The sequence below is a fragment of the Macaca mulatta genome, chromosome 6, assembly GCF_049350105.2.
Source record: "Macaca mulatta isolate MMU2019108-1 chromosome 6, T2T-MMU8v2.0, whole genome shotgun sequence".
NCBI classification, from domain to species: Eukaryota; Metazoa; Chordata; class Mammalia; order Primates; family Cercopithecidae; genus Macaca; species Macaca mulatta.
In genome coordinates this window covers 41,823,433-41,838,154 of record NC_133411.1, presented here as the reverse complement: position 1 = coordinate 41,838,154, position 14,722 = coordinate 41,823,433, and the positions used below count along the sequence as shown (strand labels likewise).

The 14,722-nt window shown below is 39.8% G+C and overlaps 2 protein-coding genes and 1 long non-coding RNA gene across 6 annotated transcripts in view; 2 read left to right on the top strand and 1 right to left on the bottom strand.

The window, feature by feature from the left end:
* The window catches only part of PRKAA1 (protein kinase AMP-activated catalytic subunit alpha 1), a 40,965-nt gene extending 37,369 nt beyond the window's left edge, over window positions 1-3,596 (top strand). For all 4 annotated transcript variants that reach the window (XM_001086410.5, XM_078004689.1, XM_078004688.1 and 1 more), the window contains one exon: window positions 417-3,596. In XM_001086410.5, the coding sequence (XP_001086410.2) occupies window positions 417-661 (245 nt within the window). In that variant the 3' untranslated portion in view covers window positions 662-3,596. The remainder of the gene's footprint in view (window positions 1-416) is intronic.
* LOC114678771 (uncharacterized) lies at window positions 422-7,317 on the bottom strand. The gene is made up of 2 exons (XR_003730295.2): window positions 7,165-7,317; window positions 422-596 (listed from the first exon to the last, which is right to left on the bottom strand). It is a non-coding gene; the product is annotated as an uncharacterized LOC114678771 (long non-coding RNA).
* An 82-nt stretch (window positions 7,318-7,399) lies between these two features.
* Window positions 7,400-14,722, top strand: part of TTC33 (tetratricopeptide repeat domain 33) — a 42,121-nt gene continuing 34,798 nt past the window's right edge. The window contains 1 exon segment of the mRNA NM_001261196.1: window positions 7,400-7,511. The gene's annotated coding sequence lies outside the window, so the exon portion shown is untranslated.

Here is a 14,722-nt window from a genome sequence, read left to right as displayed (position 1 = left end):
CTGGTTGTCTTATCAATAAAGTGAGGGGTTGGATGAGATGGTTTTGAGTATACCTTCCAAATTTGAAGTGCATTGATTCTATGATTTTACTATAGAGGGATTACATTTTATTGCTATAGAATAATATTTATTAATCCCTAGATTGTTGGTTTACTGGGCTCTTAACCTTGGATTGCAGCTGATGAGTAGCTATACTGTACCCAACTTTGATTAGCCATCTTGAGAATACATACTGAATGTAAAAAAGGTGAATAGTTTAATACAGGCTCATTGACTCTATTTTAGAAGGTATTTAGAATAAACGTGCTCTTGATAGCTGGCCAGCAGCCCCACTTAAAGAAGCAAATACAATACTGTTACAAAACTTTTTGGGAGAAGGTCATAGACTATAATAAATTGAAATTCTTTTTACCCAGATGAAATTACAGAAGCCAAATCAGGGACTGCTACTCCACAGAGATCGGGATCAGTTAGCAACTATCGATCTTGCCAAAGGAGTGATTCAGATGCTGAGGCTCAAGGAAAATCCTCAGAAGTTTCTCTTACCTCATCTGTGACCTCACTTGACTCTTCTCCTGTTGACCTAACTCCAAGACCTGGAAGTCACACAATAGAATTTTTTGAGATGTGTGCAAATCTAATTAAAATTCTTGCACAATAAACAGAAAACTTTGCTTATTTCTTTTGTAGCAATAAGCATGCATAATAAGTCATAGCCAAATGCTTCCATTTGTAATCAAGTTATACATAATTATAACTGAGGGCTGGCGTTTTGAAATGCAATTTGCACAGGGATTGGAACATGATTTATAGTTAAAAGCTAATATGCAGAAATGAATTAAGATCATTTTGTTCATTGTGCAGTACGTATATAGCATAATATACACAGTGAATTATAGGTCTCTCAGGCTCACCTGATTTTTGGCTATTTTATATTTAGTGTACACAGGGCTTTGAAAATATTAATTTACATAAAGGCCTTCATATATTATTACATGTTATATATTTGCTTCATAAATTTATTCAATAAATATTTGCCTAGAATTCTCAAGACCTTTATAGGTGATTTTGTTTTCTGGGCTCCTTAACTTCTTAAATAGCTAGTATCTTCCAGCAGTACTAACAGTCTAGATAACTTCTTCCATATCCCTCCCTCTTTGTTTTTTTGAGACAGAGTCTCACTCTGTCACCCAGGCTGGAGTCTCCGCCTCCCGGGTTCAAGTGATTCTCCCGCCTCAGCTTCCTGAGTAGCTGGAACTACAGGCGCGTGCCACCACACCCGGCTAATTTTTTGTATTTTTAGTAGAGACGGGGTTTCACTGTGTTGGCCAGGCTAGTCTCGAACTCCTGACCGCGTGATCCACCACCTTGGCCTCCCAAAGAGGTGGGATTACAGGTGTGAGCCACAGTGCCCGGCCTCCATATCCCCCTTTAAAAATTCTGTAGTGTATGGTAAGTCATATCAGATATCAGATCTAATTTAAATTTTATTTTAGCTTTACAAGTCCAAAAACACAGAATTTATATATTCAGATACTCTAGGACTAATTTTAATCTTAAAATATTCCCACTATATTCTGTACACAAAATGTTCTTTTTTTGTTACAAGAGCTGAGTTGCATATACTGTAAATAAATCATATTATTTTTGCCAATTTCACAGATTCCTCTGGCTCATCATGTCAGTCATTATTGAGTATATGCAAACATTGCTAGTTATTTGATTATGTATCTTTTAAGTTGATTCAGTGCATAGAAAGACTATCTCTTACAAACTTTAAGTGCTCTGATATGACTTCCCCCCCAAATTTTATTATGAACATTTTTAAAAACAGAAACATCGAAAACCTGTTCAGTAAGCACATGTATATCTACCACTTAGATTCAGCAGTTGTTAATGCTTTGTCATTTGTTTTCTCTATACCTATGTATAGATACAGCTAGTTATGCATATACATGCATATATGTGTGTGTGTGTATATGTATATGTGCTTTTTTTTCCTGAACCATTTGGATGTTACAGACATATCACCGTGAAAATACTTCAAGTATCTCCTACAGATAATGACATTCTCCTAAAAATCCATAATATCATTGTAAAATTAATAATTCCCCAATATCATCTAATCAAGCCATATTTAAATTTCTGAAGTTACCTCCAAATTTCTTTATAGCTGATTATTTCAAACCAGGATCCAATTAAACTTTACATATGACACTTGGTGATAACTCTTTAGTTGGATATAACATTATTATTATTTTGATAAAATGTGGAACAAAGCAATTCTATTAATAAGTGGTCACATTTGTTTTGGGCTTGAAGTACTTTTTAAAGATACTGGATTTTCCTAAGATTTCTGATTTACATTGATATTTTCTTTTTCTCATTCTTAATAATTGCATCACACAATAGATGTAAATGAAGATTTAGTCACCTCAGATAAAATTGGTATCATGTGTATGATAATATTGTATCATTTATATTTGCCTTATGTTAACTTTAAGAAATTGATTTTTTTGTATTAATCATTTTCCCATTGCAACAGAGCTATATTTTTTCTATTTTAAGAATCATATTTTAGGATTATTTTTGGCAAATACAGTGAGCACTTATGTAACCAGATGATAATGAACTCAAATGTCATGATAGCTTGCATAAATGGTGACTCTAGTAGATTTGACTTAAGCACTTCTAGAATCATGCACTGAATTCAAAAGAAAAATCTTGCTGCTTTTTATCCGGGGCTTGTTCTATTCAACTTCTAATTTGAAAGCTGTACAAAGTAATAGAAGTTCCATTTAAATATGAGTTCAAAACTGTATTTATAACTTGTTATGTAGCCCTCTCTGTAGGGGATTCTAATTTTACTTAGGGTCTCTAAATGCAGCATAATGTTCCTGATGTTAACAGAAGACTGTATTTTTAAAGTTACAAATTTGTATATAGAATTAAGTAATGGCGCTATATAAGCTGTTGTGGGGAGGAGGGAAGAAAAGGAGGAACCAATTAAATAGGACCTTCTAAAAATTGTTAATTTTGTAAACTTTGCTTCTCTTATAAGTTATTGTGATTCAGTTTAGTTACTGCATTTTATTTTGAAAATATTTAAATATTGCACTTCTATAAATAGTATGATAAATGCACAGACAATTGCAGTAAATTCTTTTTTAAGCTAGGATATTTGAAATGACAACCTTTGGTTAAGTGTGTCAAGGTTGCACAGAATTTTCACAATTTTTTTGTTGTTTGCAAATTGTTACTAATATTAAAGAGGGAGGTAAGGGAGGCAATGCAAATGATTTTTAATCTTTTTTTATTATCTTTTCAGCAATTTATATTTTTTGTGACTTTATGCAACCATATTTTTACTTTGTCTTGACAACTGAAAGATGTATAAGGTTTTTTTTGCCAGAAATGAACTGTATACATAGTTTTAAATATAACAGATTTTACTGATGTGTAAAAATTTTGCCATTAAAATAATTGATTTCTCACTGAGAGGAACTTTTCTACCAGGTTGGGGCATATGGGAGCTTAATATATCATATCTAATTTAAAATAATTTCAGTGAAATAAACTCCATTGCTTTTACTTAACTTTTTCTTGAGATGCTTTTGTAGTTTTTCAGAGTTTTAGATGATTTTATACAAAATCCTCTGCCCAGCACTGCTCTTTTTGATGTTGTAGTGACACCATTCACATTGAATTACTGCTTGGTAGCCTGTGGCTATATGTGGGAACTCCATGCATCTGTGTTCTGACTGGCACCTTTGGAATGAAAGAAAAGTGTGTGCTGTCCAAATCTTTTTTCCCTTAATTCCTTCCCTCCTCTTCCCACCCATAATAGAAATTTTATTTCCACTGTGAGTTCTGACAAGAATGAAATTCCACATACAACGTAACGGTAAATTGTTGGTAGGTAGAAGTTAATATTTGTGGTTCATGTATATTTTGACCAGAGTATATTTAAGTATACAATTTCAACTTCCTTGATTTAGAAATATGATATAATAAAGAAAAACTTCATTTATAATCTGTTACAATGTACTTATGTTTTTTAACCTCTGGGAAAACTCAGTGGGAAAAAAAAAAAGGCTAAGTATCTGTGCACCTTGCGGTGGCTCACACTTGTAATCCTAGCCCTCTGGGAGGCCGAGGTGGGTGGATCACCTGAGGTCAGGAGTTCAAGACCAGCCTGGTCAACATGGTGAAACTCCATCTCTACTAAAAACACAAAAATTAGCCAGTGTGGTGGCGGGCGCCTGTAGTCCCACCTACTTGGGAGGCTAAAGCACGAGAATCACTTGAACCTGGGAGGTGGAGGTTGCAATGGGCTGAGATCGTGCCACTGCACTACCAGTCTGGGTGACAGAGCGAGACTCTGTCTCAAAAAAACCCCACCAAAACAACAACAAAATGTACCTAGAAATATAAAATATAGTACCTGACCACATTTAAGTTCTCAAACATTGTGATTTTTGTCTTGACTACATGAGTCTTGATTTCATCTAAAAACCAACCACTTGAACAAAACATTATGATAGATACAATAAAAGCCAAAGTAACTACCATTTATCAGTTGCTAACACTTGATTTGGTTATAGTCCTACTACTCTTAGAATTCAATTAGTATTAAATATTGTATCCACATGGCATTGTTAGGCAGGGGCTTGTGCTAGATTGTTGACACTCTGTTATCTTTAAAACAACAAAAGAAAACTGCTAAAGAGTGTTATGAATGTATGTAAGGTTTTTTTTAGGGAATGTATAAATTGCTATAGGTATTTACCTTGGCTGTACAAGAATTGTCCAAGAAATTCTTGTTTGAAAAATCAGAATTTTTGAAGTCTTATTGTAAATAAACTTCAGTTTACTGTAAATGCCAATAAATTATGACTAAATTTAAAGGATTTTGGCAAGTGATCATGTCTTAAAAAGACAGCATAAGACATATATTAAATATGTTAGGTGAATCAAGATCATAGACCAGTCAGAGTTAGTAGAGAAGTGGTGAGTGAAGTATAAAAACTTAGTGGGAGCTACCCTTAAACATAGTAGTGGAGATCAGGGTTAGGTTACTTGAGAAATTTAGCAAAGACCCCTAGGTAGGGGGCACAGCTTCAAGCACCACTTACTCGCTCTGCAAACTCTATTCCTTCTAATGGCTACTATGAACTAATGACACTATGAATGTGACCATAAGATAAATCCTCCTCTGGATGTCTTGTTAGAGGTACCTGTTTTCTTATTTAAGACTTTCATAGACATATATACAGAAAAGTGTACAAATAAGTATTTGGCTTAATGAATTTTCAGTGTTTCAGGTATACAGGAAACATGACCATGTAAACCTCTAGGCAAATTAAGAAACACTGCCACCACCTTCGTGTTTTTCATAATTAATATCAGAAGCAAACGGTCACTTCTGCCTTCTGTAAGTAACACAGACCAACCGTGGTACAACGTAGGAAGGCAGTGCATAAGGATGTGAATGCCAGGAGTGAATGCCATCTCGGAGCCTGGCTACTGCAGTCATGCATTGATCGTTTTCAAATATTACTGGTTCACTTATGCAGCCTGCACAAATATTGACGTATTTAAGCAAACAATGTAAATAAAAGTCACAACTAATAATGACTGATATCACAAAATTCTGGAGATACTGGGAAGCTGCCAAGATCATTATGGCGAATACCATTTTTCCAAAATCATAGTTTTTTGCCTAAAGTCTTGAATTTTGTCATTGGCAACAAACTCAATTTTTTTTTTCTCTTTCCTCCCTCCCTCCTTCTCTCTCTTTTTTCCTTTCCTCTTCCCCTTTCCCTTTCCTTGTTTTTCTTGAAGTTACGGATTCCCTTCGTTCATTTTTCAAGAAAGGTTTGTCAAATACCCAAGTACTCATCTTAGTAAAATTTGTGTTCCAGGACAAAAAGTAGTTAATGCCATCTCACAATAGCTCTTCTTTGATACATCATACTTCAATAGGCAGCAGAAGTACTTTATGAGGACTTCCAAGTTTTTACAAAGAATATTAAGTGTCAGGGTGGTTATAATAAAGTTAACTTATTATAAAGTAATAAAGTAACTATTATGCTGGAGACAGCATTTTTTTTTTTTTTTTTTTTTTGAGACCGGGCCTCGCTCTGTCGTCCAGGCGGGAGTGCAGTGGCGTGACCTCGGCTCACTGCAGCCTCGACCTCCAAGGCTCAAGGGATCCTCCCAAGCCAGCCTCTGAGTAGTTGGGATTCCGGTGCGCGCCGCCAGGCCTGGCTAATTTTTGTATTTTTGGTAGAGACGGGGTTTCGCCATGTTGGCCAGGCTAGTCTCGAACTCCTGACCTCCCAAAGTGCTAAGATTACAGGCGTGAACCACCGCGCCCGGCCCATTTTTCCTACTGTGAGCGTGTGGTGGTGAAGAAGAGCTCCCGGTACGGTATGGTGTCATTACTGTAATTCCTGCGGAGGCGCCAGCACCTTGACCTGCCGTTGCTTTTCCACCATCAGTGCAAACGTCAGCATTGTGCAAAGGGCAAATCACGTCTTCATATTAGTATGAAAATAATTTTGGCTTTGAAAGAGTGTCGGTGACCCTCAGGACAATGTTGGTCGACATCAATGGTTCTCAATGGGGCAGGGTGGGAGGGGTGGTTTTTCTTCCAGGGGAAATTTCACTGTCTGGGGAAACCATTGGCTGTCACAACTGACCAGTGGTGGCATCCCGTGGAGAGAACAGAGATGCTGCTAAGTACCCTACAATGCACAGGACACCCCGTCCCCCAACAAAGCATTATCCAGTTTGAAATGTTAATGGCGCTGAGGCTGAGAAAGCATGACTTCCAAAAACGAGTGTATTGGGCAGGAGAGTTGGATAAATTAACAATCTTGATTACCTTTGTTACATGTGCTCGTTTATTTTCAAGACATGACGCACAGCTACGTTCAGGCCGTAATACTGCCTTCCGAGTCCAACTCATTGTAACTTTCACGTGAAGGCTGCAGTTCAGCCTGGAGCCTCCCTGACCAGCTTCCCCGCCCCGCCGCCTCGAGCCCTTTATAACCGAGTTTTGCCTCGCTGTTCTCTGCGTCTGGCCGACCTCATCAGCTAGGCTATTAGGCAGGAGCATATCCTAATCCTTTGAATCCCGTAAAATCGTTTTCCCCTCACCTTATTCCCCACTGACTGGACGCGACGCTGCGCGGTACCGCTGGGGCGGCTCCTCCTGGTGCGCTCCTCACCCCGCGCAGCCTCATTTTCCCGCGCTCCTGCGCTGCGGTCATTCGGTGCTGCTGTTAGAGGGCGCGCCCAGCCGCGTGGCCCTGATTACTACAAATCCCAGAAGGTCATGCGGTGGGGGCGGCCGCGGTGACTTCTGGGATTTGTGGTCTCGGAGAAGGGATTGGCGGAGGAGAAAGACAGAGTCGTCTTTCCTTTGCCTGCTTCTGTGGACTGTTCGAACGCCCCGGGGTGGGCCAAACCCGTTTCTTAGGAAACCAGGGATCCAGGGCAGGCAGGTAGGAATTTGGGCGTGATAATTTCTGCTTCCAGTGGGCCAGAATGTAAACACGGGGCCTTGGGAGGTGTTATCAGGTAACTGGGGTTGCCCGGTCGGCGGTGGAAGCTGAAGAAGAGGAGGAAAACGAGGCGAGTGGGTGCTGTGATTGGGGCAGAAAGGACCTTCGGAGTAGGAGTAGAAACCCGACGGAATCCGGTAGAGCCTGTTCGCTTGGGTTGGTCTCCAGGGACAAGCGAGTCTAGGGGTCGGGCCCGCAGTGGCACCTTCGCCAGGCTGCGCGGCCGCAACGTTCGCTGCGCGGTGGGAGGGGCGGGTCGAGCCGGCCGCTCCCCGCTGGAGAGGTGTCTGCGGCCCGGGGCGGTCCGTGCACGCGCAGGTGACGTCCGGGGCAGCCTTTCTGAGCATTTTTATTATTGTTGACCAATGAAGGGAAAGTCGCTAATACTGGTTTTTCTCTTGCGGTGGCGTTTTTTGGTAAATCGTTTCTTGGATTCCTCACCTCTGAATACCTCCTTCTACCCAGAAGGATGCTGTTGTGTTTTCCTGATCTTGTTCATGTGGTGGTTTTTCCCTTTGGGTGCTGCATCCTCAGACAGTCAAGACAAGCCCTCTCTGGCAGCTGGGTAAATGTCAAGCCGTCAACAGTTATTGAGCGCCTACTATAGGGATCATTGTAACAGTACAGGAATTTAGAATACAGCGTCGTTGTTTAGAGTTGTTATGCCATTCCTGAAATATAATGCTGTATAAAAGGTTGAATTTGTCTGGTTTCATGAGTTTAACATGAACATGAAACCGGTGTGATTGTGGTTTACCCACATGGTTTCTTATTCTGGTAAAAAAATGTTAAGTCTAGGATGTTGGCACCTTGGGCTTCTAACTAGACTTAGGAAACCCTCCTTCATAAGAAGTTTTCATTTCGTGTTCAGATAGTCACAGAGGAACAATAAACTCGTACGGCTTAAGATATCTGAAACAACTGGGAGTGTTAAATTTTCCAATGCAGAAAGTGCTTTGCATGTTCTAGGATTCACACACCTTTTTAAGCCTGGCTAAGTTTACTTCAAAGCTTAAGTCCTCCAGAAAGCCTCAAGTGTCCCTTCTCTGATGTCATGGCATCCTTTGTTTACTCTCTTGTAGCGCTTACCGTGTATTGAAATTGACTGTACTCTGTGGTTTCCAGACACTTTTGAAGAAAATATAAAACTTCGCGAATGGCCTTGATAACAGATTCATGCTTTTACACCGTAGTGGGCCCTTGATACTACTGTTTGGTATCTCTATTTATCCTTTGTTGCTTTTCCTTATCTCCGCAGTAATTATTTTAGATCTTTTCCGTTTTTCTCAAGAACTCAGATATGTTATTTTCCTTTTACTTTGAGCAGATGACTAGCCGCTGTTTGCTGGAGAAATGTGAAGCTTAGGGCATGAAATTCCTCATTTTCCTTTCCCTCCATCCCTGAACTTGCCTGTATGTTTCACTCAATATTAACTCTTCTTTTTGTCTGAGAGGAATGTATTTTTGTCTCCCTCTTTCAGGTTAAACTTGTCGATTGCTAGTGGCATCAGGCCTCCCACACCCTCATTACCTCATTCTGTCCTGGCCTCTGCAGCCTCTGATCTCTAGAAGGTCTCAAGGGATCTGTGGAGGAGAATGACTCAAACACCTGAGGCAACAGTGTGCATGGCTTTTTCACATATGGTTGAGAACCACCACCTTGGGCCTTAACCTGTGCTTGTCCCCAGCATTTGTAACAGTGGTTTGGGTTGGAAGATGGGGAGGGTAATCGGAGTCTGAATGACCTATGAATTTAAAAAAATCTGTAGGTCTGTATCTCACTTTTTTCTTTCCTTCCGACCCTATCACAGCCCCTCATATAATCTACAGATCTGATCAATGATTTTTTTTTCCTTTGATCAATGATTTTTATTGTAATTTGCCTCCAGTAAACACACTAGGTTTCCTTTAGTATTAGTAGGGTTCCCACAGTGCCTGGTGCCTCACATTATGAATAAAGAAAGTTTCATTTGGAAACTTGAAACCGGAAAACGTGGTCATCATTCTTGTTACCATTAGGGATAATCATAAATACAAGACCTTTTTTTTTAATCTTGTCTTACACTGATATCTTGTGAGTCTTTCCTAATGATCTGTATTTTCTCAGGTTGTCCTCACTGTGTGCCTTTCAACTTCTGTTCCATAATATCCACACTTCCCGTTTTCAGCCATCTTCCCCTGTGATACTTATAATCATCTTCAAACATGGGAAACTCATTCTCCTATATTATGATCAGTCTGGGGAGAGAGTTCGCATTGTCCTTATTCCCCAGCATAATTTATAATCCATTAGTCCTCCAGGTTTAAAAAAAAAATCTCAGTTCCTGTGGAAAGCTTGTGGTTCACCTATATCAGCCTGTATATTTCTTTATTTCTTTTTTTTTTTTGAAATGGAGTTTTGCTCGTGTTGCCCAGGCTGGCGTGCAATGGCACAATCTTGGCTCACTGCAACTTCTACCTCCCAAGTTCAAGTGATTCTCCTGCCTCAGCCTCCCAAGTAGCTGGGATTACAGGCATGCACCACCATGCCCAGCTACTTTTTGTATTTTAGTAGAGACGGGGTTTTACCATGTTAGCCAGGCTTGTCTTGAACTCCTGACCTCAGGTGATCCACCCGCCTCTGCCTCCCAAAGTGCTGGAATTACAGGCGTGAGCCACCGTGCCCAGCCAAGCCTGTATATTTCTTGATTGCTGTGATTTATTGGCTCTCTCATATTCATTAAGAACTCAGACATATGACTCACAATTTTCCTACCCCTCCAAATTCTGCCATTATCGTAGGTCTTTCCATGTGAATGACCTCACAGCCACCCTCACTTTTTTTCTCACCTTCCTTCTAGTGATTACAGGGATCATTTTATTGTGCTTCACTTTATCGCACTTCATAGAGACTGAGTTTTTGCACATTGCAACTGTACAGTAACCCTGTGTCGAGCAAGTCTTTTCGTGCTATTTGTCCAATAGCATGTGTGCACTTAGTGTCTCTGTGTTACGTTTTGGTAATTCTTGAAATATTTCAGACTTTTTAATTATTACTGTATCTGTTATGGTGATCTGTAATCGATGATCTTTGGTGTTAACAGTCGTAATCATTTTGGGCTGCCATGAACCATGCCCATATGAGATGGTGAACTTAATAAATGTGTGTTTTAAATGCTGTACCACCAACTGGCTATTCCCATCTCTCTTCTTCTCCTTGCGTCTCCCTGTTTCCTGAGACACAACAATATTGAAATTAGGCCAGTTAATCCTACAATGCCCTCTAAGTGTTCAAGTGAAAGGAACAGTTACACATCTCTCATTTTAAATCAAAAGCTAGAAATGCTTTTAGGAAGACATGTTGAAAGCCAATGCAGGATGAAAGCTAGGCCTGTTGCACCAAACAGCCAAGTGGTGAATGCAAAGGACAAGTTATTCAATGAAATTGAAAGTGCTACTTCAGTAAACACACAAATGATAAGAAAGCAAAAACAGCTTTATTGCTAATATGGAGAAGCTCTGAGTGGTCTAGATAGATCAGACCAGCCACAGTATTCCCTTAAGCAGGAGCCTAATTTAGAGGAAGTTTCTAACTCTTTTCAATTCTGTGAATGCTGAGGGAGGTGAAGAAGCTGCCAGAGTAAAGTTTGAAACTACTAGAGGTTCGTTTATGAGGTTTAAGAAGCCATTTTCATAACATGAAAGTGCAGAGTAAAGCAGCACATGCTGATGTTATCCAGAAAAGATCTAGCTAAGATAATTGATGAAGTTGGCTACATTAAATGAGATTTTCTTTTTTTTCTTTTTTCTTTTGAGACAGAGTCTTGCTCTGTTGCCCAGGCTGGAGTGCAATGGCCATGATCTTGACTCACTGCAACCTCCACCTCCTGGGTTCAGGCAATTCTCCTGCCTTAGCCTCCCCGGTAGCTGGGGCTACAGGCATGCGCCACCCACGCCCAGCTAATTTTTGTATTTTTAGTAGAGACAGGGCTACACCATGTTGGCCAGGATGATCTTGATCTCTTGACCTTGTGAGCCTCCCACCTTGGTCCCCAAAGTGCTGAGATTACAGGTGTGAGCCACTGCGCCCGGCCACAAGATTTCCAGTGTAGATGACACAGCTTTCTATTGGAAGAAGATACTCTCCAGGGCTTTCATAGCTGCAGAGAAGTCAATGTTTGGCTTTAAAGCATCAGAAGACAGGCTGACTCCTTAAATTGAAGTCAATGTCTATTTACCATTCTCAAAATCCTATGGTCCTTGAGAATTATGCTAAATGTACTTTGCCTATGTTCTATAAATGGAACAACAAAGCCTGGGTGATGGCACATCTGTTTACAGCATGGTTTACTGAATATTTTAAGCCCACTGTTGAGACCTGCTCGTGAAGAAAAGATTCCTTTCAAAATATTACTCATTGACAGTGCACCCTGTCATCTAAGAGTTCTAATGGAGATGTACAAGATGAATGTTGTTTTCATGCCTGTTAACACAGCATCTTTTCTGCAGCCCATGGATCAAGGAGTAATTTTCACTTTCAAGTGTTACTATTTAAGAAATACATTTTGTAAGGCTGTAGCTGCCATAGATAGTGATTCTTCTGCTTCATTTGGGCAAAGTCAATTGAAAACTTTCTGGAAAGGATTCTAATTCTAGATAACCATTAATAATATTTGTGATTCATGGGAGGTGGTCAAAATATCAACATCAACAGGAATTTGGAAGAAGTTGATTACAACCTTCATGGATAACTTTTAGGGGTTCAAGACTTCAGTGCAGGAAATAACTGCAGATGTGGTGGAAATAGTAAGAGAACTCAAATTAGAAGTGGAGCCTGAAGATGTGACTGAATTCCTGCAATCTCATGATGAAATTTGAAAGGATGAGGAGTTGCTTCTTGGGGATGAGCAAAAAAAGTGGTTTCTTGAGATGGAAACTACTCCTGGTGAAGATGCTGTTAACATTGTTGAAATGACAACAAAGGATTTAGAGTACATTATATAAACTTAGTTGATAAAGCAGTGGCAGGGTTTGACAGTATTAAGTCCAATTTTGAAAGAAGTTCTACTGTGGGTAAAATGCTACCAAATAGGATTGCATGCTACAGAAAAATTTTTTATGAAAGAGAGAGTCAGTCGATGCAGCAAACTTCATTGTTGTCTTTTTTTTTTTTTTTTTTTTGAGACAAAGTCTTACCCTATCACCCAGTGTGCCAGGGTGGAGTCCAGTGGCATGATCATGGCTCACTGCAGCCTTAACCTCCTGGGCTCAGGTGATCCTCCTGCCTCAATCTCCTGAGTAGGTGGGACTACAGATGTGTACCACTACGCCTGACTAGTTTTTACAAATTTTTTGTAGAGATGAGGTTTTGCTGGTCTCAAGCTCCTGGGCTCAACACCTCTACCTGCCTTAGCCTCCCAAAGTGCTAGGATTACAGGCGTGAGCCAACATGCCTGACCACTGTTGTCTTATTTTAAGAAATTGTCACAGCCACCCCAGCCTTCAGTAGCCACCACCTTGATCAGTCAGCAGCCGTCAACATTGAGGAAAAACTCTCCACCAGTAAAAAGATTAGGACTTGCTGAAGGTTCAGATGATCATTGGCATTTCTCAGCAATAAAATGTTTTTAAATGAAGACATGTACTTTTTTTTTTTTTTTTTTTTTTTTTGAGACGGAGTTTTACTCTGTCGCTCAGGCTGGAATGCAGTGGTGCGAGCTCGGCTCACTGCAACCTCTGCCTCCTGAGTTCAAGTGGTTCTCCTGCCTCAGCCTCCTGAGTATCTGGGATTACAGGCACATGCCACCACGCCCGGATAATTTTTGTATTTTTAGTAGAGACGGGATTTCACCATGTTGGTCAGGCTGGTCTCGAACTCCTGACCTTGTGATCTGCCCGCCTCAGCCTCCCAAAGTGCTAGGATTGCAGGCATGAGCCACTGTGCCTAGCAAGGCATGTACATTTTTAAAGATGATGCTATAACACTTAATGGACTATAGTGTAGTGTAAATGTAACTTTTATATGCATAGGGAGACCAAAGCATTTCTGTGACCCACTTTTTGGTATTATTCACTTTATTGCAGTGGTCTGGAACGGACCGTGCAACAACTCTGAGATAGGCCTGTGCTTATATATCACTTCAGCCATGTGCATCAGTGATGAGGACCTTGAAACCTGCTCGAACTTAACACACTATTTCAATTCTCTCCCTCCCATACTCCCACAATGCCCATTCTTTGGTAGTTTCATAAAGCCCTCTGATTTGTTGCTTTTCTTTATGTTTTTGGTTCATTGCTTTTTTTCTCTATTTCTCTAGTTGATCATTTGATCCAAATCTCCTTGTGGTTATAGACTCTTTTAAGAATGGAATGAAACCTTAAACACTATTCTCCAAAATGTACACAGATATAAAGAATTTTATACAATTAATATACAGTTCCCGGTGTTTCTCAGTATCTTGAAGACCATCTATACAACTAGTAAATTTTTGGATCCCTCAGTTAATCTCTTCTCTAAATAAATATTTGTTGAATTATTTCAGGATTTCCGTTAACTTTGTTTTATCGTTTATCTTGTCTTTCTTTATTTCTTACATTTGTATATCATTGCAGATTTACCAAGAAGTTCAGCATCTGTTATTTATTTATTTATTTTTTTGAGATGCAGTTTTGCTCTGTTGCCCAGGCTCACTGCAACCTCTGCCTCCCCGGTTCAAGCAATTCTCCTGCCTCAGCCTCCCAAGTAGCTGGGATTATAGGCGTGTACCACCACGCCTGGCTAATTTTTGTATTTTTAGTAGAGATGGGGTTTCATCATGTTGGCCAGGCTGGTCTCAAACTCCTGACCTCAAATGATCATTGGCCTTGGCCTCCCAAAGTGCTGGGATTACAGACGTGAGCCACCATGCCCAGTCAGCATCTGTTATTTTAAAATTTACCCAATAATTTTGTGAGTTAAGTCATTTACCAAGTTTGAATCTTTTAAAACCTTTTTATTTTGGAAAGTTTTAACACATATGAAAGGAAAAAGTACAATGACCACTATGTACTCATCACTCAATTTCATTAGTTATCAATTAAAAGCAATCTAACTTCATCTATATTTTCTCTTCCATTGTACTCCCAACCTCCACTGATTACTTTGAAACAATTCCTAGATGTCTTATAATTTC